A 23,845-nucleotide genomic window follows, 5' to 3' on the forward strand; every position below is an offset into this window, starting at 1 on the left:
TAAGCAAATCAGGTACAGCTGGTAAACTTCATCATTCTCTTTGCTGCCATTGCTAATTTTAAACTAAGTAAGAGTAGAAACCCTTCAACGGATAGTACTCCATCACTGACATCCTGGTTCTACTCAGCTGCTTTAGATCTTCAACTTAACGTACGCTGTTACCCTCTTTTTCAATGACCTTGAAATATATATATATACACACATACACACATACACACACACACACAAGTAAACAGGTTCTCACACAAATACTGCTTGTAAGTTATTTGGTCTAAAAAAGCGAAACCAATAAACTACATTGAAATAGACTGTGAAATCCAATTCTGAAATCCAATTCTAAAATCCAGTATTGAAATTTTTTTCTGAAAGAGTGACTTACATGTGCTACATTTGATGGCCGGTTAATCTGCTGAATGTCAGCATTATTAGTAATATTCCTCAATGTCCGTACAGCTGGACTCCAGGTAGCTATCATTTCTGATCTTTCAGAACTTTGGAGGTTTTGTCCAGCAGCCATTAAATTACCCCGGACCTCAGGGGGCAAAATGTTACCTGGGACGGGTGGGACATTGGCACACAAGTTAATCAACCCAGGCTCCTTTCCCTGAGGCAGCCTGCGTTTTGCTGCAGCTAACTGTGGGACTTCGGCCGGGGTCCAGTTTAAATTTCTCTCCTGTTTTTCCGGTGATGAATCTGAAGAATCATCAAACATTAATTCCCCTTTAGATTTTTCAGTGTTGGATTTAGGTGAAAACTGCTGGTCACCTGAAGGAGACCCTTCTTGAGAGCTGGCAGGGCTTGACTTCTCATCTGTACTACCCTCATTCTGAGAATCTTGTTCCTCATTTTCTACTTCCTCCTCCTCTTCCTCTTCCTCTTCTTCCTCTTCATAAATAATCAGACGAGGATGATAAAATGCTTCGTCCTTTTTGGTTTTCTCTGATACGCAATCCAGAACCCAGTCAGGAGTCACAATTTTAATACTTGCTCGCTTTAAAGCACATTCGTATTTCTCCTACGAGGAAAGCAGAAACACACACAAAACAAAGCTGTAAATTTTATCACATTTCCTACAATTATGCATTTTAGAAAAAACTCAGGCAAGGAATGCAGTTGAAATGTTGAGCAACTATTATTACAATTTTATACAGAAGGAAAGTTTGATCTTTTAGACAGAGGACATGAGGCAAAAGTGAAAAGGAACCATACAGCAGTGATCATAGGAAGGTCTCACGCCTGCAGTAGGAGTCTTTAAAGACTTGGCTTAAAATTAACTTTTTAAAATGATATTTTAAGTACAAAAGTAGAGCTAGTAATCCTACGGAAAATTATGAAATGAATAATTGCTACCTCAGTTTTTATTGACTGATAATATTTAGAAACTTGGTTTTCCATGACAGTTAGTAAAGTAACAGCGTGGCAGAGTGCCGTCAATGCATACATAGACTCATGGAGCGTGGCTGCCTTGGCTGACTTGCACAGGACAGCTCTATTCATGATCCAGTATTTATGGAGCTCATGCTATATGCCAAGCAGCACTAAGGGATGGAGACACAAAGGATGCAACAAGTCTCTGACCTAACAAGGCTCACAATTTGGTTCTAAAGAGATATTAAATACGAAATGCAAATACAATATAAAACCACTGCTGAATGATGCAGTGACAGACTGGAAAGGAATTTCATCAACATAAGCTGGAGGACAGGAGGAAAGCCCCGTTGAAAGGCGAGCTTTGGCTGGGGCACAAATGATGAAAATTTGCGCAGTTAGAATGAAAGCAGAAAATACAGCCCACTGGAAAAGACGTGTCCAGAGTAGTATGTACGGCAAGCTAACAGAGGCCTCTCCTGTGGTAAAGGGTGTAGAATGTGGAAGGCACACGGGAAGGAATAACAAAGAAAGAGGAAATAAATAAAAAATGTTAAATAAGAGTAATGTGACAATAAAGTAATCTTAAAATAAATGAGTTGTAAATTTGGCTGTGCTTCTAAAAGCCTAACATACAACAGCAATTCTCTAGCAAACACATAATCAGGGCCCTAAACTAAACTCCGTGTCCTGTTGCAGAGCCCCAAGGTGGCACCTGCAATTTCTGGGTGGAATAAGAGTCACACGCAATAGGGATGCGGGACAGCAGCACAGAGAGGACAGCTGTTGGTCACTCAGTCCTGGTGGCAAACGCCAGGCATTGCCCTTCTGGGAGATCCTTGCAAACAGTGAGCTCTGCACACAGCTCAGCGACTTGTGTTTGTGAGTTTGTTCTTTCTCAAACCTTTTTAAAATACAAGAAAAACCTAGTCATGGGAGACACCCATGAATAAGAAGCTAAGCAAAGGAAAACGAACGTAATCATAATCACACTGACTAGAGAGGACCATGATTAACATTTTAAGGGTATAGTTTAAATTCTTTTTGTTATAAATATATACGTACATATATTAAAAGGGCAAAGGCAAAAAACATATAGTGAACAAATACTTTATAATGTTCCTTTTTCACTTAATATATTGTGAACAACCTCTTCCTATGAAAACACGTACACTTTTACGCTTTTGTTTTTAACTTTTTAATGTACATTTTCAAACACAGACCAAATTAGAGAATAGTGGAATAAATCCCTTGCATCTGTCACCCAGCTTCAATAACTGGCAACCTTTTACAAATCTTGCTTCTCCTGAACTTTGTTTACAGATCTCAAATTGATAAAGACTTTCTAAACCACCATAATTATCATGGCACAATGAACTATGATTCACCTCATCCTCAGGCCCTATTCAGATCTCCCCAGTAGTCTCAAAGGCTTTTACAGTTTCCTCTTCGGTTGCACAGCTGTGTACCTTAGTTCATCCTCCAGTGTTAGCCACGTGGTTGTTTCCAGTGTTTCACTACTATGAAAAACTGGAGTTATATTTTATGACAAATTCCTAGGTTTTGGTGTTGAGGTTTGAAAAGGAATACAGATTTAAGGCTTCATATCTCTAACTACACTTCCCTTCCCAAAAAGGCTATACCAATTACACTTCCAACAGCTATGTAAGAGTACATCGATTTACCTATACCCTCGACAATAAAATGTCTTATTCTTTATCCTAAAAAATCATGCTGTTCTTAAATATTTAAAAGCATAAAATGTTATATAGCTCTCCCCAGATGATCAATTTCTACTAGAGATTTTCAATTTCTGGACTACCCGTTCCAGAAAAACCTAAGTTATTTTAGGAAAATATAAAGTCCAGGTACACAGCAAAATATTTATGAACCAATTAATACAAAAATATCATCTGCTTGAATAACATATGACTATATGTAATATGGCTTAAATATGATTTTTCCAAGTTAAAAAGATATCTGTTGAAATAATAAAATATGAAAAAAGTTATTTTTAATTGTTTTAACAAATACCAAAAAACAAAACTACTGCCATGAAGAGGAGTCACTGAAAATTTTGGATATGAAAAAGATAATTTCACACTTAAAAGGCTGGGATCCAGTAGGCTCTTGAGTTCCTAGTTGGTATAGAATGCTGGCATTTCACATTTCAGAAATAACTTGACTATTTCCTGTGGAAATCTAAGTAGAACACTTAGGTAAACAGCCTTACTATATTTCACTCAAGTTTTCTCTCGCTTTTCACAAGATAGGTAGTTTTTAATCACTGAAAGACAGTAACTGTTTAAACAAAGATGATTTAAGAGGAAAGCAATGTTTAGATGCCTTTGCCTGACCCAATTTATCAGCTAAATTATTCTAAATTTTGTATCCTCAAAACTTCTCACTAAGGGCTAAGGACCTCGAGGGTCAACCATGTCCCCTCTCCCCAACAACTAATAACCGTACCCTGTTTCTGTTGGTTTTAAGTTATAAATTCTTTGATTCTTCTCAATTTGAAACTTTTAAACTTCAAGAGTATAAAAGGTAGTTTTATTAGGCCATTTGCACAAACTTTTGCTATGTGCTCATTAAAAAAAACAAAAACATTTACTTTAAAAAGAAATGTTATTTTTGTGTACAGTCAGCTGGTCTCTAGCACTCATAAAACTTATAAATTAGAAGAAACTATTTAAATTCACCACTATTAGGTTTACAAATTTATATCTGAATAGATTATAAAATACAATAATTTAAAGGAATGATAAAAAATTCAGTCTTTTTAAAGGGATTTAATTTTTCAACTATTTGTGATTATTGAGTTACATAAGCCACAAACATAACATAATCGTGAATCAAGAACATAATTATATTTATGTTAATTATGTTAATTATAATGTAAATTAATTATAATGTAAATAATAAATAATATAATAAATTATAATTTAAATTATAATTATAATTTAATGCTAATTATAATTAACATTAAATTAAAACCATTTTGGTTTTATAAATAGACTATGCCAGAATATATGGTTCCTTCAGTTCATTTTATAGACTGGTGCTTCTCAGCCTTCAAGGGGTGAGTTAGAAAGAACCAGGGAAGAGGCAAGGTGAGGCAGGGAACACCACGCCATAGAAGGGTGCATGGCCTACCAGGATCCAACAGGAATGAAACACTACTGCCTTAAAGACAACAGACAGACATGAGCATGAAGAAGTCCAACTGTCACTTTCTGATCCTGTGATCTTGGCTGAAACTAACTCAGTGACACTAAAGAAGAGCTGTTACCACTCCCTGAAGTTTTGGAAATTTGTGAGAGCCTATTGTATTTGTCACAAAAGCTGGCTGGAAGGAAATGGTTGAGGGAATGCTAAGTCCTAGAACGATCAAGACAATGCTGCATAGTCGAGGACTTATCCTGCAAACATTTTGGTAACGTACCATCAGTTATATTAAAAAATATCTGGAGGTATGTACTTAATTTTCCAGAAAAAAAAAATCAAAGGAATTATTTCTAGCTCATTCAAAAATTTACTACAAGTTGGTCAGTTTTTTTTTAAATTGAATTTTACTGGAAACTGTCACTAATGGCAATGATCACTTACCCTTTATGTCATCATTACAACAGATACACAACATTAATCTTTTTTTTGCAGCTGCTATATTGATGATTGTAATATATAAAAATATATGCTTATATATATAAGTTATACATATACAAATATCTTTTATTTTTTGAAGCAGGGTCTCACTCTGTTGCCCAGGCTGGAGTGCAGTGGCGCAATCATGGCTCGCTGCAGCCTCAACCTCCCAGGCTCAAGCAATCCTTCCGTCTCAGCTTCCCAAGTAGCTAGGACCACAGGCGTGAGTCACCACATCCAGCTAATTTTTTATTTTTTGTAAAGATGGGGTCTCACTTTGTTGCCCAGGCTGGTCTCAAACTTCTGGGCTCAAGAGACCTCCCACCTCGGCCTCCCAAAGTGCTGGGATTTACAGGTGTGAGCCACCACTTCTGGCCCATGTAATATCTTACTACTTCATTGTCTTCTAGGGTAGTTATGCTTGAGCATTAAAAAATCCTGGATGTTTCTCATTTTTAATTGCTCTCTTTCTCTTTCTTTACATGTGGGCATTATGCCTTCTTAAAAATTAAGGGCTGGGCATGGTTCTCACGTCTGTTATCCTAGCACTTAGAGGTGGAGGTGGGCAGATCACTTGAGGTCAGGAGTTCAAGACCAGCCTGGCCAACATTTGGTTTCTACTAAAAATACAAAAATTAGTCAGGTGTGGTGGCACGTGCCTGTAATCCCAGCTACTTGGGAGGCTGAGGCAGGAGAATTGTGTGAACCTGGGAGATGGAGGATGCAGTGAGCTGAGATTGCACCAGTGCACCCCAGCCTGGGCGACAGAGTGACACTCTGTCTCAAGAAAAAAAAAAATTACTTAGGAATGGTATTATGTACAGAACGGGGTTAGAGAAAGGAGTGGTGGGTGTCTGTGTTTCAGTTTCTTCAAGGGGACAGCAGGACTTCCTTCACTGTATACCGCAAGCAGCACTGTACTGGCATTTAGTAAGTGCTCACTAATGGCTGCGTATTAGTGTTATTTTTATTACTGGCAAATACAAAATCTGCTTTTAACAAATATTTACCATTGCAGAAGAAACACAGTAAGCCTTAAAATAGTAGTTCATTTTTCCCTATGTTGAATTAGTTCATGTAAAACTGGGAAATTAAAATTGGAAAAGCAAAAAAAACGTATCTTTCTTTTCCAGTCCATAAATGAAATCAAGAATGAAGAACAAATACATTACATAAGACAATATTATAATTCCACCATTGACTTAGATAAGATAATCTCTATATACATGCATAATACATTATATACAATATCATGTTTAGTATCAACTTTTAAAATATATGGAGTATTTGCTTTATCTAAATATAATTATAGTAGCATATTTGTTGTCTTATTCACAAGCATGTTTTAGCCAAAGAAAAATGATTTAAGTGCCTCTTTGTTGGGATAAATAAAGCTCAATTAAAGTATTTATATATAGACCTTATGACTTAGATTTGTTTTTCCTTCCAAATAAAAATTTTAAAAGATTCCATTTTTAGCTATACACTTAAAACATTAGTCTAAAGTCAATAAATACTTTAAAATATATACTCTATCCTAAAGCCGAAAGAGTTACTAAGGATTTCTCATCAAAATATTTCGGAAGGGGAAAAAAAACGCTAAATTAAGGCACTAGAATTAAAACGTCAAATCACAATTCAAAACCGCTTTGACAAACCCACTCTGTTCACACAGTGCCTCTTAAATTATCATTCTAACTCAGTGAAAAAGCTAAAGGTTTCATTTCCCCGTCAAATTAACTATGTACAAATCAAATACATTTTTGCTATAAATCAACATTAATGTAAAAAGAACCCACTATTTTAACCAAAGCATACTGTTTATTACTTAAATTGTCATGGAAAATATGTTTTTTACTTAAATTTTAGAAGTCACATCATAAATTTTATATAATGCTTTCTAAAGAACAGTGGTTCTGAAACTTTAGTATGCATCAGAATCGCCCACCAGAGGACTTGATCACACACTGACTGTTGGGCTCATTTGATTAGGTCTGGGAAGAGGCTGGACAGACTGCATTTCTTTTTGCTTTTTGAGACAGAGTCTCACTCGGTCATCCAGACTGGAGTGCAGTGGTGTGATCTCGGCTCACTGCAACCTCCACCTCCTGGGTTCAAGCAATTCTCCTGCCTCAGCCTCCTGAGTAGCTGGGATTACAAGCGCATGCCACCATGCCTGGCTAATTTTTGTATTTTTAGTAGAGACGGGGTTTCTCCATGTTGGTCAGGCTGGTCTCGAACTCCTGACCTCAACTGATCCACCCACATTGGCCTCCCAAAGTGCTGGGATTACAGGCGTGAGCCACTGCGCCTGGCCAACAGGCTGCATTTCTAACAAGTCCCCAAGCGGGGCACATGCTGCTGATCCAGGGAACTTACTTGTGGAAACAAAATCCATACAGCCACACCACTGCTCAAGGATGACAGCCCTATGCTTATCAAGACAAAAGTCATTTTCATATATTCCAGATTATGAAGAAGAAAATATATCGAAAATTTCACCAAATACGTTTATAATCATACCTGATACGAGGTTCTTAAAAAAAAAAAATGGTGAAGGGAACTAAAAATACATTTTTTTAACAAATAAAAATGAACCAAAGTTTTACTGGATTTGAAAGGAAATTCTACAGATTAATAAAATTTTCCTGTTTTCCGCATAAAATGAAGCAAAATTTCATAGTATTTAGAAGTTATATTTGGCTTACAATTTACAATCATCTCACATCTTTTGTGGAATGAAGCTGGATATAAATGATATAAACCAATATAATCAGCTTTTGTAAATGAAATATAATAATTAATTTAAAAGAAGCTCAAAAAAGACATGTGATTACTAGAAATTCTTAAATGACATACAAAAAGAAGGTGGCACAAGAAATGCTTACCCCCTTTGGCTCTGGAACAATCAAATGCGTGCATTTCTTATTGAGGTTTAGCTGGCAATCTCCCCCATAGAACGTAACCAAAGCCCACAGGGCACTTCTGTCTTCAGATGACACCTGACAGGAAGTTAGAAAGAAGGCTTTTACCATACATTTCAATCTGTGCATGGCTATATTTTCACTTTAGTAATATACTGCAACAATTCTGTTTCTCCCTTAATAAAATTAACCTAAGAATATTTGTAGAAAAAATAGAGAAGCTTTTAGCTATCTGCTTATTATAACAAAAACTTCACTCCTATCATAATAGTTTTACATATATGAATTACTTATTTTTGCCTTGTCAGCAAATGAATTTAAAAATATTTATATCCACATTCCAAAAAGTGGAATGGAGGATTATTTCAGTCTATAACAAAAATAGTCAGGGGAAAAAAAGCAGGAAGAACTAGTATGCCATTCCAGCTTCCATTTGTGTCACTTTTGAAAACGTTTAAATACAACAGCAATATCAAAATCGTATTTTAGGAATGCCTTTATGCTAATGGATAACAAATACTAATTATGAAATGAATAAAATAAAAATAAAGATAAAAATATGGTGGCTTATAAGTTCAGGGGAAAATGTAAATATTACTTAACACAGGAAAGAAAGAAGGCAAGCATAAAAGGAATAATTCTTATGCTTGCTCAGTGATGAAGTAACGACTCCAGATACAATGGCTTATGCAGTCAAACAGGCTTTCACTGTAACAATAGAAACAGCTACCATTTATTGCCTGCCTACTATGTGCCAGGAACTGTGCCAAGTGCTTTATCTATACAGCTAACCCTTCCAACTGCCATGTGAAAGAGGAATCATTCGCCCCATTTTAAACATAAGGAAACACACTAAATTACACCTAATAATTGGAAAAGCTGGCTTTTAAAACCCAGGTCTGTCTACACCCAGGTCTAACTCCAAACTGGACTTTCCACTGTTCTATAGTGCTTCTCTAAGGGCAGTTACTGCTGGGAAAGTCAAAAATAATTTCTAAAAAAATGAAATTTTAGAGTCTGAAAAGCAAAAAACATTTAAAGAAAAATAAAAATATAAGCATTAATTCTAAGATAATCATTTAACCAAGTAAATTTTTTCTGGATAAATTTATTGTAAGTTGAGGATTATAGTTGTTGAAGAATCCTGAACTTTGTCTCGTTAATTTTTTAAAAGTATTGATAATAGCATGTTAATCTCTTTTTAAGTGCCAGTATGCAGCTTGCCAATAATCTAGCATTCTTCATCTACTCTCATCCATTTTACAAACATTTCTAGAAATTATTCTGTATTACACACTATTCTATGAATATTAACAAGAACATGTTAGCTTTCTAAAAATCACTTTTCAAATCATTATTTTATAACTTGTTAATTTAGTAAGTCAATGTCACATTTCAGAAGACTGGACCAGGTTATTTTTATTAGAGGCTTTCACAAAAACATTTATATCCTGCAGCATTTGGAGAGTTGAGATTTAATTATATGATAATACAGATTAATCCAATGAGTCATTATATAATCTTTATTAAAAATGAAATTAAAAAACAATCTAGATATGCCTTTATTACCAATATTTGCCTATATGTTCAGTTAAGTATTATTTTATTTTACTGACTGCAGTAAATCTAGTCCTATACCCTATTTGGCCTGTGTCACAGGCGTAGACCTCAACAGGGTGCAGTAGATTGCTGTGGAAAGAACATCAGCTAGGGAGGAATGGAGGAGACCTGGCATTAATACGACGCCTCCAATAACTCACTTATGTCAACTTGGAAAACTTCCATGACCCAGATTCTTCACTGATGTACGTTTGGATTAAATGACTTTGAAAATCCATACCAACTCATTTAACGAATCTCCACCAGCATAATTAAGAATGCTCTTTCCACACCAAAATGTTAACAATAGTTACTTAGTGGTGATAGGATTATGGGGACATTTTTATTTTCATTTTTATACTTTTCTGTATTTTCCAAATTCTCAAAAGCATTAATTTTATAATTGGGGAAAAGTGCTTTTCTTTTTTAAAAACCATCTTTCCAAAATACCAATGTTATCATGTTGGCTAATAATGTCTCCTCAGTGCTGTAAGGCTAAAATCCAAAGGCTCCCCCATAGTGTCCAGGCCCTTCCTGTCTGGCTGGCTCCTAACCACCTCCTCCTGCCCATGAGCACTGCCCCCGCGTGCACCTGCCGTCCTTACCACGTTCTGCTTTCCCGTGCCCCGCTGTACCCACCCTCCGACTTCCTCCTCTAAGACTCAGCTCAGGTGGCATTACCACTGCACTCCCACAGCAAGCTGGACAAAATCTAAATACTTCTCACACTCCACAACTATCTGCTTGCTTATTTGTCCTGCCAGCTATACTCCAAAGCAACCAGGAGCAGAGGACTAGAATTTCAAGTGTGTGCCCCCAGGAATAAAAGCTTTCCTTTAAACCAATCAGGAACACTCTCCCTTTTCCTTCTTCAGGCTTCACCACCCCCAATAAGACACTCCTTGATTCTAGCTTACAGGATTTTCTCCTTGTCCAGTCTTGATTATGAACTCTAACACTCCTTATTAAAGAGTCTTACATGATGTCCTAAACTTCTCTGAGATCTTTCACAGTACCTAGTACAGTGCAAGGCACATGGGTAGGCAGTCAAGAAATACTGTTGATTGAGATACAGAATGGAAAGGACTTTTTAGTCTTCTAGATTTAAATCATGACCTGGCCAGGCTCTCCATTACACTCTTGACCTATTCCCCAAAACCTACCCAGCACATTACAACAGAGGCCTCAGCCTGCATCAATACCGGGTCAGAAGAAGGCAGATGATCTCTGTGCTTCCCAACTTCTGCTGGACAAGCTCCCTTCCCTACCTCTCCCTGGGAGAGCTCTGGAAGACTCCAACAAAGAGCTCCAGCTTGTATCAACACCCTGACGGGGAAAAGACAGAAGGTCACTGAGAACCACCAAGAAACAGTCCTTTTGTAAAGCTGGGGTCCTGCCTGGCGTGTGCATGTGAGTGTGTGTGCGCATGGGTGCTCCAGTGTGCAGAAAAGGTGCAGATCCCTCTGACAGTCTCCAATCAGTTAGGACTAACCACTGTGAGCACTCCTTCCTGTTTCTGTACCTGGTGCCCACTTTCATTTTTGCATATGTTGCAACATACTGTATTTGCCCAAGGCCTGACCCCTCCTAGACTGTATGTTTACTGAGAGAGAAATCACATCTTAATTAATTTGTATCCCTCTGCATTGCTCCTGTCACAAAGGAAGTACCCATCAAGGATTTGTTGGACCAAAGTCCCTTAGCTGCACACTGTACATATGTTGTTAATATATCTTACAACCAAAATAACATTTTTTAGCAACCACAAAATATTAGTGCTCCCAATGCACTTTTCTTCAACTACAATTTCCAGGGTTTCTTCATAGAAGTGACTATTAAAGTCTTCCCCATCCCTATTTGAACAATCTTTCTCAACTTAAAAGAAATGCTTTTATTTTACCCCATGACACACCGGGCATTCCAATTCATCATGCTAAGTGATGAACTGCGGGAAGTACAGTAAGTGACCCACAAAGATCATGCTAATTCTGGATTCTGATTTTTCTTATCCACTGAATTTGCTAAAAGGATATAAAATACTATCAAAGAGCCTGCTAACAAATTAACCTTTTGGCCACCATTGACCCAGCCACTCCCCTTGGTAAGTTTAGCACCAAGGTAAAATTCTACCTTTCATCTGACAGTGAGTGAGCAGCGCCCCTGCCCAGCTTGTCACCAGCAGAGCCCCTTCCCAGACCACACAATCAAATGACACTATTCCACTGTAAAGAATCAACATATTCACGTTCTCTGAGCAGTCTGCTCACCTAGTTGTTTCTTTATGGAAATCCATCCTCCTATTCCCACAGGGACTACACTGGTGACTTCTCAGCTGAGAATCCAAGATCTGCTTAGACCCCTCAGCCTGTGTGATGCTCACTGAGCCAGCTGATACTCCTGTATCACTTTCTATCCTCCTTTTCCTCCTCTTCCTGGGTCACAGAATAGGACTCAGGATACACACAAACCTATGTACAACTATCTTCTACCAATTTATGCTCTAAATCTTTACCTGGGTTGTTGTTATTTCCCAGCAATGAAAATAAAAATGATTAAGTGTGACTTTATCTTGGTTTCTAAAAATAATATCCTACTCCTCCAGTATCATCTCTGTTTTCAAGCTCCTTTTTTTCCTCCCCAAATCTCTCTACCAATGCGTGCTATCCACGGCTCTGCTCCCAGTTATCTGCTCCTCTCTCTATCATGCTCTGCAGGAATTTCCTTCATGCCACAGGAGCTCCAAGTTCCTACACTTCCATACCTTATCAACAGCCCAGAGCGTGTTTCAAACCAATGTCACCATCTCCCCTCGCCAATCAGGCTCCTTCCTATTTCCCAGCTCCTTCAGCGATGCTGCCACTTTCCTATGCTCCTCGACTGAAACAATGACATAATCTTTGGCATCCACCATGGGATCTGGCGCAGGGAGGTATACAGTGAGTGCTGGCTTCTCACTCTTTGCACCACAGCATCCCACGTCCCCAATACCTGCTGAGTCCCATCTGTTGCTAAGTCCCATGTTGTATCTGCTACCCTGAATCCAATCTCCATTTGTCAAAACTCCAGCCTCTGTCCTGCCTTGCAAGTCATCCTCAGAGCACCTGGACCAGTTTTACCTGCAATGATCAGAAGTGATTCTAATTTTGTTTGACTTTTGGTTTCCCAAATTTTCTGAGGTATTTGTAATCCAAAATCAAATAACGAGAAAAAAAGGGTGATGAAGCATCCTGCTACCTACTTTACCCAGTTCAAACTCATATACCTTGGTTTCCCATCGTCTCTATCCATGTACCTGCCTGACCATTTCTTCTTCTACATGCAAATGCACACCCTTGGTTGACACCAGTCTCTTATCTAGCCTCCGTGTACTCCTGACTTCCCCTTCCACCTTGCTCTATGCAGAATGCCCTCCTCCCTTCCCATTTCCTCCAATTCTGTCCATTTTTTCAGGGCCACTCACACCTTACATCCACTCTATCAAGGCTTCCCTCGCCTCGCAATCCAGACCGATGCCATCCTTCCTAAGCCCACAGAATCATACCTGTGCCCCGAGTGGTCATATATGTATCATGTATGTATGCCTATACTATAACCTAATTTATTACATGTATAATATAACAATCTATTACAAATATAAACTCTGTTAAACATAACTACTAGTTCTTTGGAAGACTAATAATATTCTTTTGTGCTAAACTCATAGTTAATATTTAACAATATCTAATTACCTCATTTGAAACCCTATAATCATCTTATACTCACATACTTTTGATTTTCTTATTTATTTCACCAAATCAAGTCTTCAAAATCCCATGTCACTGTGACCTTCATCTCTGAAAAATGCCCACAGGACTCCCTGTCCCTGTCCCAAACTCAGCGTGGCCCTTCATCCTCTCTCCCTTTCTCATTCAATTGGAATCATTTCTGGATAGTCGGCTCTGAGTCTCTGAAACCCAGAAATCCAACCAGTGCAAACAAAATTAAATGAAAAATTCACATTTTAGCCAAAGTACATTGTGTTTATACATAAGTAGTAATGCTTTCATTTTTAAAACTTTTCCGATAAGTTGATTGTAAATTTGGAACATACAGAGAAGTAGAGGAAAACAATAAAAATTACACGTAACCATAGCACCCAGCATTTATTTTCTCATTTTAGCCAACTTTAAAGATCATTCATGTAAATATACACTTATAACAGATATGAAAAAACATTGCAAAATACAAATACCAACAAAATTCCTGTTAAAGAGAAAAAAATAAGCCAATTTTGCTACTTGAAGGATCTCCATCAAATTAATGTCACAAAAACAAAAACAGGATTTTAGAGAACTTCCAGAATACAAGAGACACAAACAAAAACACAGTAACCACAGATAAATTTACTTATTACTTGGACAGATGATGGATCAAGTTCAGACTGGTGATATCCTTTGTATTAACTGTTGAGTCTGGCCAACAACCTAACAATGCTAAACCAAATACTACCCAGCTCCGTAATCCTCTATCACAAAGGCATAAGGAAAAGCAAGATTATAACCAAATTTCTTTCTATCTTACCTAGTAACTTGAATGTGCCCTTTTCTCAAAGGTGTGCACAGAGAAAGATGACTAAATACTTTTTCAAAAGTATCACCTATAAGCACCAAAATGACAGCCTGGGATGAGGACTGTCAGGTCAAATAAGATGGGACATCCTACAGTGCACTTTCACCTTCCTAGGGACCACTAATTTTAAACAAATTATTCCACGTAATTTGTAAAACGACTTTAAACAATAACAATTTGATTTTTTTCTAATAGTTTTTATTATGATTTGAGGTTTTTCTTAGCTGGGGGTTAGTAAAACAAAATACAATAAAAAAATTTAAATATTCAGATACCCAGAACTAACCACTGTTAACATTTTGGTTTCTCATTTCAGATATTTTATTTAGTTGGTGTAATATTGTACATAACTAGGCTATGGCCTGCTTTTGCCACTTAAGACGTTTCCCATGTCTTTACATGTTTTCATAAAACAGAATTCAAAAATGGCTAAGCAGCCAGACTACTGTGTAAGTATACACAATAGGTTTCTTAAACATTCCCAAATAGTGGATGATCCGTTTCCAATTTTACCACCTTATAAATAATGCTTATCAATAAATGTGAGCACCTTTATGTGTCAGTCTGTCCTTCTATCGACTTGGGATAAGTTTCTTTTTCTTTTTCTTTTTTTTTTTTTGAGATGGAGTTTTGCTCTTGTTGCCCAGGCTGGAGTGCAATGGCACGATCTCAGCTCACCCCAACCTCCGCCTGCCAGGTTCAAGTGATTCTCCTGCCTCAGCCTCCCAAGTAGCTGGGATTACAGGTGTGCACCACCACGCCTGGCTAATATTGTATTTTTAGTAGAGACGGGGTTTTGCCACGTTTGCCAGGCTAGTTTCAAACCCCTGACCTCAGGTGATCCGCCCACCTCGGCCTCCCAAAGTGCTGGGATTATAGGCATGAGCCACCATGCCCGGCCGACTTGGGATAAGTTTCTAAACATAAAAGAAATGCAGGTGAAAACGAAATGAGTATTTTAAGGCTCGACACTGCTCCCCTTTCCTAGGAAGCTGCTGTGCTAACTCCCATTCCTGCCGGCAGGAAGCAGGAGTCTGTCCTCAGCATCTCCACCAACACTGAACACACTGTTACAAATTTGATGAGCAAAAACACTAATCTCATTGCTATTAAAACGTTCATGTTTGATTATAAAGCGCATCAAATGTTTCGTTACACTTATTATTAGTAATTCTTCTTTATAAATTCTAAATTTGTTTCTCTGCCTTATCTGCTAAGGTCTTTTTTATTCTTGTTGATCTGTACGATCCCTTTATTTATTAAGAAAATTCTTTGCCTGTATTTCTAACTGAATTTTCCTTGTCATCTTTTAATTTCATTTTTAATGTTTTTTCATATTCAAGTTTTAAATCTTTGTTTTTTTATTTATAAAGACCATTTTCACCCATTAAAAACTGTAAATCTTAAAAGCAAGCACAAATATTTAAATAATTTTAAGTGTCATGAGTTCATATTCAATATACAGTCAGTTTAGGAAATAGCTTCTCTAAAACTGGTTAACAGGTCATAAATCCAACCATACAAAAACTCAGAAGTGTCACATATAAATAACTCAAGACTAACTGTAACCATGCTTACCTGAGAAAGGCAGGCAGTGATTCCAAAAAAAATCTGACATGATTCTGGAGAAAACCCATTTACTCTGTTTTATAGTTATTAAGATTACAATGAAATAAGATTAGTGCAACCTGTACTTCACTAACAGACATTACCCACCCACTCTGTCCCCACTCAGTCCATTTAAGAAAGAGACAGACTTAAGATAGACAATGAAGAGTACAGGGCAGAGTGGAATAGAGAGCAGTGGGTGGCACAGAAAGAACTAAGTGCTTTTCTGTAAAGCACATTTTGAAATCCAATCTCTCCACTTATATCATAAATCAGATAGGCAAAATATTCTCACAGGGGGAAGCCTTTTGATCTCTGATAGCTAGTTAACTATATACACATATATAAACACACACATGCATATACACATACACACCAAATGGCATAGCAGTTATTTTAAAAGCAAAATTAAAATGTCTTGTTTCTTTTAGACTGAAACGTTGTGACTGCTTCCACTGCACAGTATGAAGAATCCTTCATAAGAGCTTGATTGAGAGCTCTAGTTTTATTATCTCCGCTAACTTTGTGAACTTAGGCAAAACAACTGTGAGCTTCAATTTCCCCTTTTTTAAAACAAAATTTGGAATATATGATTCCAAAGATCCTTCCTATTTCTAAAGCTGATCTTAAAAATTCATTCAAAATGATTAATGAGCACTTACTACACATCACACACTGTGAATTTAACAAGACACAAGGCAGTCATGAGCTCTATGTGCCTGTAATTCATAGTCTATTCAGAGGAAACAATGACTTTTTTCGAATAATTTGGAGTGTGTAGAATTCAAAATGGGTTAAAGTATTACTTCTCTTTCCCTATAGGAGTAAAGTATACTGATTGAGATAGGTGAATCAAGAAAAATATCAGCTTAAAAATTCTATTCCAAATTTGAAGTCTCCTATACAGTTACACAGATGAATCTTATAAACATTTGAGACTTCCCTGGCTGTAAAACAAACTGAAGACTGCAATGATACCTTCAGCCCCATTATCTAAGATCTGTTTCCATCTTTCAACCTAAGCTCATGGATTTTCTACTTCCAAAGACTTGGGGAAATATTAACAAAGGCAAATCTCAGAGCACACTGTCTACCAGTGAGTCTTCCAGGCTCCCTTGTTTGTTTGTTTGTTTTTGAGATGGAGTTTTGCTTTTGTCACCCAGGCTGGACCGGGGTGGCACAATCTTTTGTTCTTATGGATAGGCAAGTAAGAGCTCAAAGAAGATCCCAGTGGCTGGGCGTGGTGGCTCATGCCTGTAATCCCAGCACTTTGGGAGGCCGAGGCGGGTGGACCACAAGGTCTAGAGACTGAGAGCATCCTGGCCAACACGGTGAAACCCCGTCTCTACTAAAAATAGAAAAATTAGCTGGGCGTGGTGGCACATGCCTGTAGTCCCAGTTACTCAGGAGGCTGAGGCAAGAGAATCGCTTGAACCCATAGTCCCAGCTACTCAGGAGGCTGAGGCAGGAGAATTGCTTGAACCCGGGAGGCAGAGGTTACAGTGAGCCGAGATCGTGCCACTGGACTCCAGCCCGGGCGACAGAGCGAGACTCTGTCTCAAAAAAAAAAAAAAAGATCTCAGCTTCTTAAGGAGTCTTGTACAGAGAATAAATGACCTGGAACAGCAAAATCAGCCTCTTAGCTCTATTCCCAGTCTTTTTCACTTCTTATGAAAGTAATAAATAACAACAAAACAAAAACAGGAACTAATTTCCTTCAACTCTTTAGGCTACGTACAAGAAAATATTAGAACTTCTGAGTTGGAGTTGCTAAAGTTCTACACATCCTCCAAGAAGAACTGCTTGTAGAGGAATGTTTTCCCTATTTCTCTATAAATATTTCATGATAAGTTTCCTTCCATCTGCATTGATTCAATGGGTAATAAGTGCTTTCAAGAGAAATGCCTGGCATAGCTGCAAAATAAAATGACATAATCTCTTGCCAGGTCTAAAATTTTAGCAACTGTATGGTATCAGGTACTTGCAAAAGAAATGATTTCCACAAGCAAGTTACACTTGAAGTAACAGTCCCATGAAGCATTATCCTTTTAGGACGAAAAGGGAGCCACCAGGCCTAGACGAGTAAACAGGAGGCCTGTAGAATGCCTCATTTCTGACTCCTGACACAGTGCCAGGGCAAGGGCACATCCATGAACGCTCCATGAACGAACAATGCAAGCAAGGAAGCTCCCTGAGGGCAGAAATGGTCTCCTTCACCACTCTATTTTCAGTACTCAACCCACAGCACAGGTGCACTGAATTAATAATCGTTCTACCCAACGCAATTAAAAGGATTAACAATGCACGTTATAAATTTTCTTCTCATGTTCTCTTCCCCAATTTACTCTTCAAACAATTCATGATTTGATTCACATAGACTTAGAATTTTAGAATTATCCCTCATCTAGCTAGCACCATAAAAGCTGAAGAGAACCGGAGCTCCTACCTCCAGTTCCTGGCCTAGAGCTACTTGTCACAGCTGAGCCCCCTTTTAACATGAGTAATGACAAGGATCAGGTACATAAAATTTGAAACAGGATGGAAAATAGTAGGAATATAAGATGTAGACAAAACAATCTGTCCTAACGAATGAATCCACTTTTCACTCCGTTAACTATCATTTCTTTCAGTCTTAAACCCAGAGTTACCCTTTCCCTCCTCCCCCACTCAAAAAAAAGGATACGGCAGAAGAGCTCCACACTGAACGGACAGAATCACCCAAGAAGGCTGAAAAAGAAAAGATTAAATCAAAAAGTATTCTCAATTTACAAGTGGCATATTATTTCACTAGTGTTGTTCTTAGAAATTAAAAGTCTCTGTTACAACCTATTTTAAAACATCCAGATTACAAGTATGAATATTCAAATAGAAATATTATAGTCGAAGATTAGTTACTAATACCCAAGATGAAAAATCCAATTATAGAATGAAGCACTACCATATTTTTTTAAAATTATGTATAAACATTTAAGTTCCAGGTTTACACACTTATTACTGCTGACCCCACAATTAGGACAGGGAAACCGCCACCCATCCTACCCCACCACCGCCACCACCTCATCCAGGGCATAGTCAGCCTTTCATACGCTCCCTTCTTGAATCCCAAATTCAGTCAAGTCTAAATTCATGAGGTGTTTGTTTGTTTTAGTGACGTCGAGTAGATACAATGTTCGTAAGCCATAAAAATTATTTCTAACTGCCTGAAAATATTTTTATAAATTCTAAAAACTGAGATTAATTATAAAACAGATTAATTACTACCTTTCTGGGTAATTTATATTTTTGAAAAATTATCTTGTTTCTATGTTTAATTTTTATAATTATACAAATCATTATCCTGATAGCTCTACTTCAGAAAATTACTATCAAAATGTAGTAATGCCCCCATTACTACATTCTGGAAGGCAGCTGACTTCCAGAAACTTCAGCCAACTGAAACATACACATATACTCATTACCCACCCATCAATTCATTCATCAAATATTTATTGAGAATATATTTTATGCAGAGATGGTGCAAGGCGCTAGGGATGTAACAATGAAAAACAGAAACCCAGTCTTTGCTCTCCTGCAACTCATATTCCAAGCTAATGATCTTCAAGCTATTTTTGTCATGTACACCTTAAATAAATTTCAGACAATGAAATGCCCCCCTTATCATTTTTTAGATGACATCTACAATTTTTCAGCATAACTCTAAATAAGCATATTTTCTGTGAGAAGAGGAATATTAAACATTTTATAAAATAAAATAAAGATTGGCAGCTGTGCCTGGGATAATTACTTCATGATGATTTGACATTTACCACAGGTTTTAACTAAGTTACTGGATTAGTTATCTGAAATCTGAAAGAAGGCACTTAATTTTTCTATGTGCCTTATCCAACATATCTTCACATTTTTTGATAGTCCTAGAAAAATTCCAGTTAAATTACAAAAAATGGGCCAGCATCAGGAATCTGTATTGGCCTTGACACTTCTGAATTCAGAACACCTTCACATGGACCAAGCTCTCCTTTCAACAGCAACACCCAGAAACCCCTCTCTGCTTATGATGCCATGACTGAGTGCTAAGGGAATAGTCCCTAAAACCAGTCTTTCTAGTTGTCCTTTCGTCTGCTGTCCACGAGAATTTTCAGAGCCTGGGGCAATGCACTATAAGATTAGGATGGGTGAAGGTCTGATTCTTCCTGTGTAAAGTGGGAGGGGCCACTGTGACCACAGGTGTGTTCTCAGGCAGCTTTAGGAAGGGCCAGTCTGGAAATGTTATCTATCACCTTACAACCATCCACACAGCATACACGCTGAAATTCTCCCCCCAGGGGGCTTGGGTAGGGTATCCCAGTTTAAAGACTGCTGGCTATCATAAAGTCCCATCCAAGCACAGTAGAATCACTGAGTCCCTACTTCAGATAAGTTTAGATAAAATAATGCAAAATTAGGATGTAGGCCACAGTACAAAGCAGAAATGGAGAACTATAAAAGCAAAGTAATAAGGAACTATTTATCCTAAAGGCAAAGAACAATATATAAAAATAAGCTGGCTGAGCATGGTGGCTCATGCCTGTAATCTCAGCACTTTGGGAGGCCAAGGCGGGCGGATCACTTGAGGTGACAGGTTTGAGACCAGCTTGGCCAACATGGTGAAACCCCGTCTCTACTAAAAATACAAAAATTAGCCAGGCGTGGTGGCATACGCCTGTAGTCCCAGCTACTAGGGAGGCTGAGAGAGGAGAATTGCTTGAACCCCGAGGCAGAGGTTGCAGTGAGTCGAGATCACACCATCGCACTCCAGCCTGGGAGATTCTGTCTGAAAAAAAATTAAATAAAATAAGCCCACTACAAGTCAGCAAAATTAACATTTCCAATGATGCCTGAAGGCCACTGAGAAAAATGTCTCAATTTAAAAAGTAATTTAAAAAGTTTTGGTGCCCAAAGAAGCAAGTTTTAAACATTTATAAGATTCAAATATGTAAATGATAGATAAACTGTCACTGTGTATAAAGATGCCTTATTTTTAAAATGCATTGTCAAACTTCCTATCAAGGTAAAGGCCAAGGGATATGCCTCTAGGGAACCAGGTCTCAGCCTTCAGTCATATGAATTCAGACTCAACTATTAGCAGCAGGATCCAAAACAAGACAGGCCCATAAGGTTCAAACTAAGAATATCAGGATCTACTTGAAATATCTTAGAGTGAAGGCAAACTGTTGAGTCAGCTCCGAAGTACTCTACCACCTTGTAATGTAACACAATAGTCCCTGGACAATACAGGTGCTGCCACAAATTACAAGCAGGCTGGAATGCTACTGGGTACAGATGAAATATGTCTGTCACTCATTTTAAAATACTATAGCCAGAGGGGGAAAAAGTTAGATTCGAATACAGTTAAACTACCTTGGCAAAATGGTGATAATCCTAGATGCTAACTGCTAATTGTACAAGTAATGGGTATTTCTACTTAGCCTTACATACTGACTTTCCCAGGAATATGAATACTGTGTAAAATGAAGGAAGACTGCTTCGTTTAGCTCAGGAATTGATCACCATTCTGAAATGTCACCTCACAGTGGCGAACCCACTTGTGGGGTATGAGATCAATCTGCAATTGCAGCAGCTACCGGCAGTGACTCTACATATAGCAGCAGCCATGCCCAAGTGTTTACACATTGAAATATATATTTATTATTTACTTTCCTTTTATTTCACCTTCACATTTCAGTTTAGGCAATTTATATATACATATTTTAAAGGCTGGCTTACGTATCGATTCATTTCTGGATAATAAGGGGGGTGCTACAAAGTATTTATTACAAAAAGGTGGTTTGGGGTCAGGCAGGTTTAAGAACTATTTCTGGTAGTTGGCCTGGCAACAATCACCTAGGCCCCAAGGATATGTTAGGAAGATCAACTTTTCACATAACATCTGCATAAGATGTGCAAAGCCACTTTAATGAGACAATAGCTCCAGGCTATTGTCTGAAAGAAAGAAAGTTTGTAGGAAGGAGAAGGAAGAGACAGAGATACTGTCCCTAAAGCAGTACAAGGAAGCAAGCCAGAGACAAAAACATGTTCCAAAGAAGAGGGTGCCCCAGCTCAGGACCTCAACCAAGGCAGTTTCCAACCCTGGGTACTGGGGAGGTCACCACTTCCCAGCAGCCAGGCGGCTTCTCTGGCCCCGCAATTTGACTGAATGGCAATCTTTCTATTTTTTTCCCTTTTTCTTTTTGTTTAAGAGATGGTGTCTCACTGTGTTACCCAGACTGGAGTACGGTAGCTATTCACAGGTGTGATCACAGTGCATGGCAGCCTTGAACTCCTGGCCTCAAACAATCCTTCCACCTGAGCCTCCTAAGTAGCTGGGACTACAGGTGAGTCCCACTGCACCAGGCTGGCAACCTTTCTTAATTCCTAACACTGTTCTTGTTAATCCACAGTAACTTTCATACTGATTTCTTTTTAAGGCAAAGCATTTAATAACATGAAGAGGGAAAAAATGGTAGTGGTATAGAACTATTTTAAAACAAATACTTAACAGAGAAGAGCTGAAATAAAATCGAAGCATTGGAATTATAAAATTTAACAAATTTTTAAAACATACATTTTAACAGAAGTCAACTAACTTATTAGCCATAACATAATACAGTAGGTGGATAAACAAAATCTGAACAATTCTTCCACCAGCTGAATCCCCCATTCTCTGCAATAAATTACCCATAGGTCAAGTTGGATACACCCCAGACGACCAGTGGGTAGACAATGTGACTAAAGGCCATTGTGACTCTTGTCAGAAAGGAGTTCCACAACATAGTTAATGGGGGACTCCCTTCAGCTAACTGAAATTCAGGACACCTTGCCACAGTAGGAATGGAAAGTGACCCTGTCCTAGAGTTACCTCCTGACAGGCCTTAGCCTGCTTTTGGAAGGAAATACACTCTTATAATAATTCAAACACCCATCTGATTCAAGGCATCAGATCTGTTTCCCATGACAGGTTTCCTTGGCTCAGAAAACTTCCAGGCAGTGGTAACATGGGACGAGTTCTGTAGCAGGCATAAAGGATGACCTAGGATTACTTATGACATACAGAAACCATGCTCTACCTTGGTTTAGCTGAAAGGGCCTGAAGCTAAGGGAAGTTACTCAGATGTTAAAGATGTCCACAGTTATCTGGCAACTTTCCACATAAAACAGGACTTTAGGGCCAGCACGGTGGCTCATGCCTGTAACCCCAGCACTTTGGGAGGCTGAGGCAGGTGGATCACCTGAGGTCAGGAATTGAAGACAAGCCTGGCCCAACATGTCGAAACCCTGTCTCTACTAAGAATACAAAAATTAGCCAGGCATGGTAGCAGGCACTTGTAATCCCAGCTACTCGGGAGGCTGAGGCACGAGAATCACTTGAACCCGGGCGGCGGAGGTTGCAGTGAGCTGAGATTGCGCCATTGCACTCCAGCCTGGGCAACAGAGAGAGATTCCAGCTCAAAAAAATAAATAAATAAAATAAATAAAAAATAAAAATAAAATAAAACAGGACTTTAGCAAAAACCCTGAAAAGAGCTATATTGAAACTTCAATGTACTGCTTGCAAGATACATGAGGAAAAGATATTAAACAAATTATATTTACTACTGACCTTTACAACAGGTAAATCAAAGACTTCCCGAGCTTCTCCCACCTCTGGATTGTCCCCATCCTCTGAGATTATGTGTGAGGCTAGTGCATTGTAAGAAACTTCCTTCGCTTTTCCAGCCTTGAGAAGCTGAATAACCTAAAAAACAAGAAAATCCACACAAATTAAAATGGGCAATACTGTACTGCACTCTTGAATTACAGAAATAATTATTGGGCATAACAGTAATTTTTAATAAAAACACACCATATTCCCCACATAAAAACTAACAGCCTTTTACTCTGAATAATATGCCAATGAAACTTCTGGGGACAATCAAAAGCAGCAAATCTTAAGTCACTGACCAAGTCAATGACCAAGTAATGGAGGCTATTGTGAGTCCAGTAGTGGACATGCTCTGTCCTCAAGACAGATGGGCTGGACAAACCAGGAGACAGCACAATCACTGCTGTGGTGGGGC

At 38.2% G+C, this 23,845-nt stretch overlaps 1 protein-coding gene across 5 annotated transcripts in view; it reads right to left on the bottom strand.

Annotated features, from left to right (window-relative positions):
* The window catches only part of PAXIP1 (PAX interacting protein 1), a 59,465-nt gene that overhangs the window by 31,419 nt on the left and 4,201 nt on the right, over positions 1 to 23,845 (bottom strand). For 2 of the 5 annotated variants that reach the window (XM_054560043.1, XM_054560042.1), the window contains exons 2-6: positions 23,389 to 23,523; positions 18,436 to 18,479; positions 15,723 to 15,786; positions 7,902 to 8,015; positions 380 to 1,015 (exon numbers count right to left, since the gene is read on the bottom strand). In XM_054560043.1, coding sequence (XP_054416018.1) covers positions 380 to 1,015; positions 7,902 to 8,015; positions 15,723 to 15,786; positions 18,436 to 18,479; positions 23,389 to 23,523 — 993 coding nt within the window. The other 3 variants (XM_054560045.2, XM_054560044.2, XM_054560046.2) reach the window with 3 other exon arrangements.

Source organism: Pongo abelii, chromosome 6 (genome assembly GCF_028885655.2).
Source record: "Pongo abelii isolate AG06213 chromosome 6, NHGRI_mPonAbe1-v2.0_pri, whole genome shotgun sequence".
NCBI classification, from domain to species: domain Eukaryota; kingdom Metazoa; phylum Chordata; class Mammalia; order Primates; family Hominidae; genus Pongo; species Pongo abelii.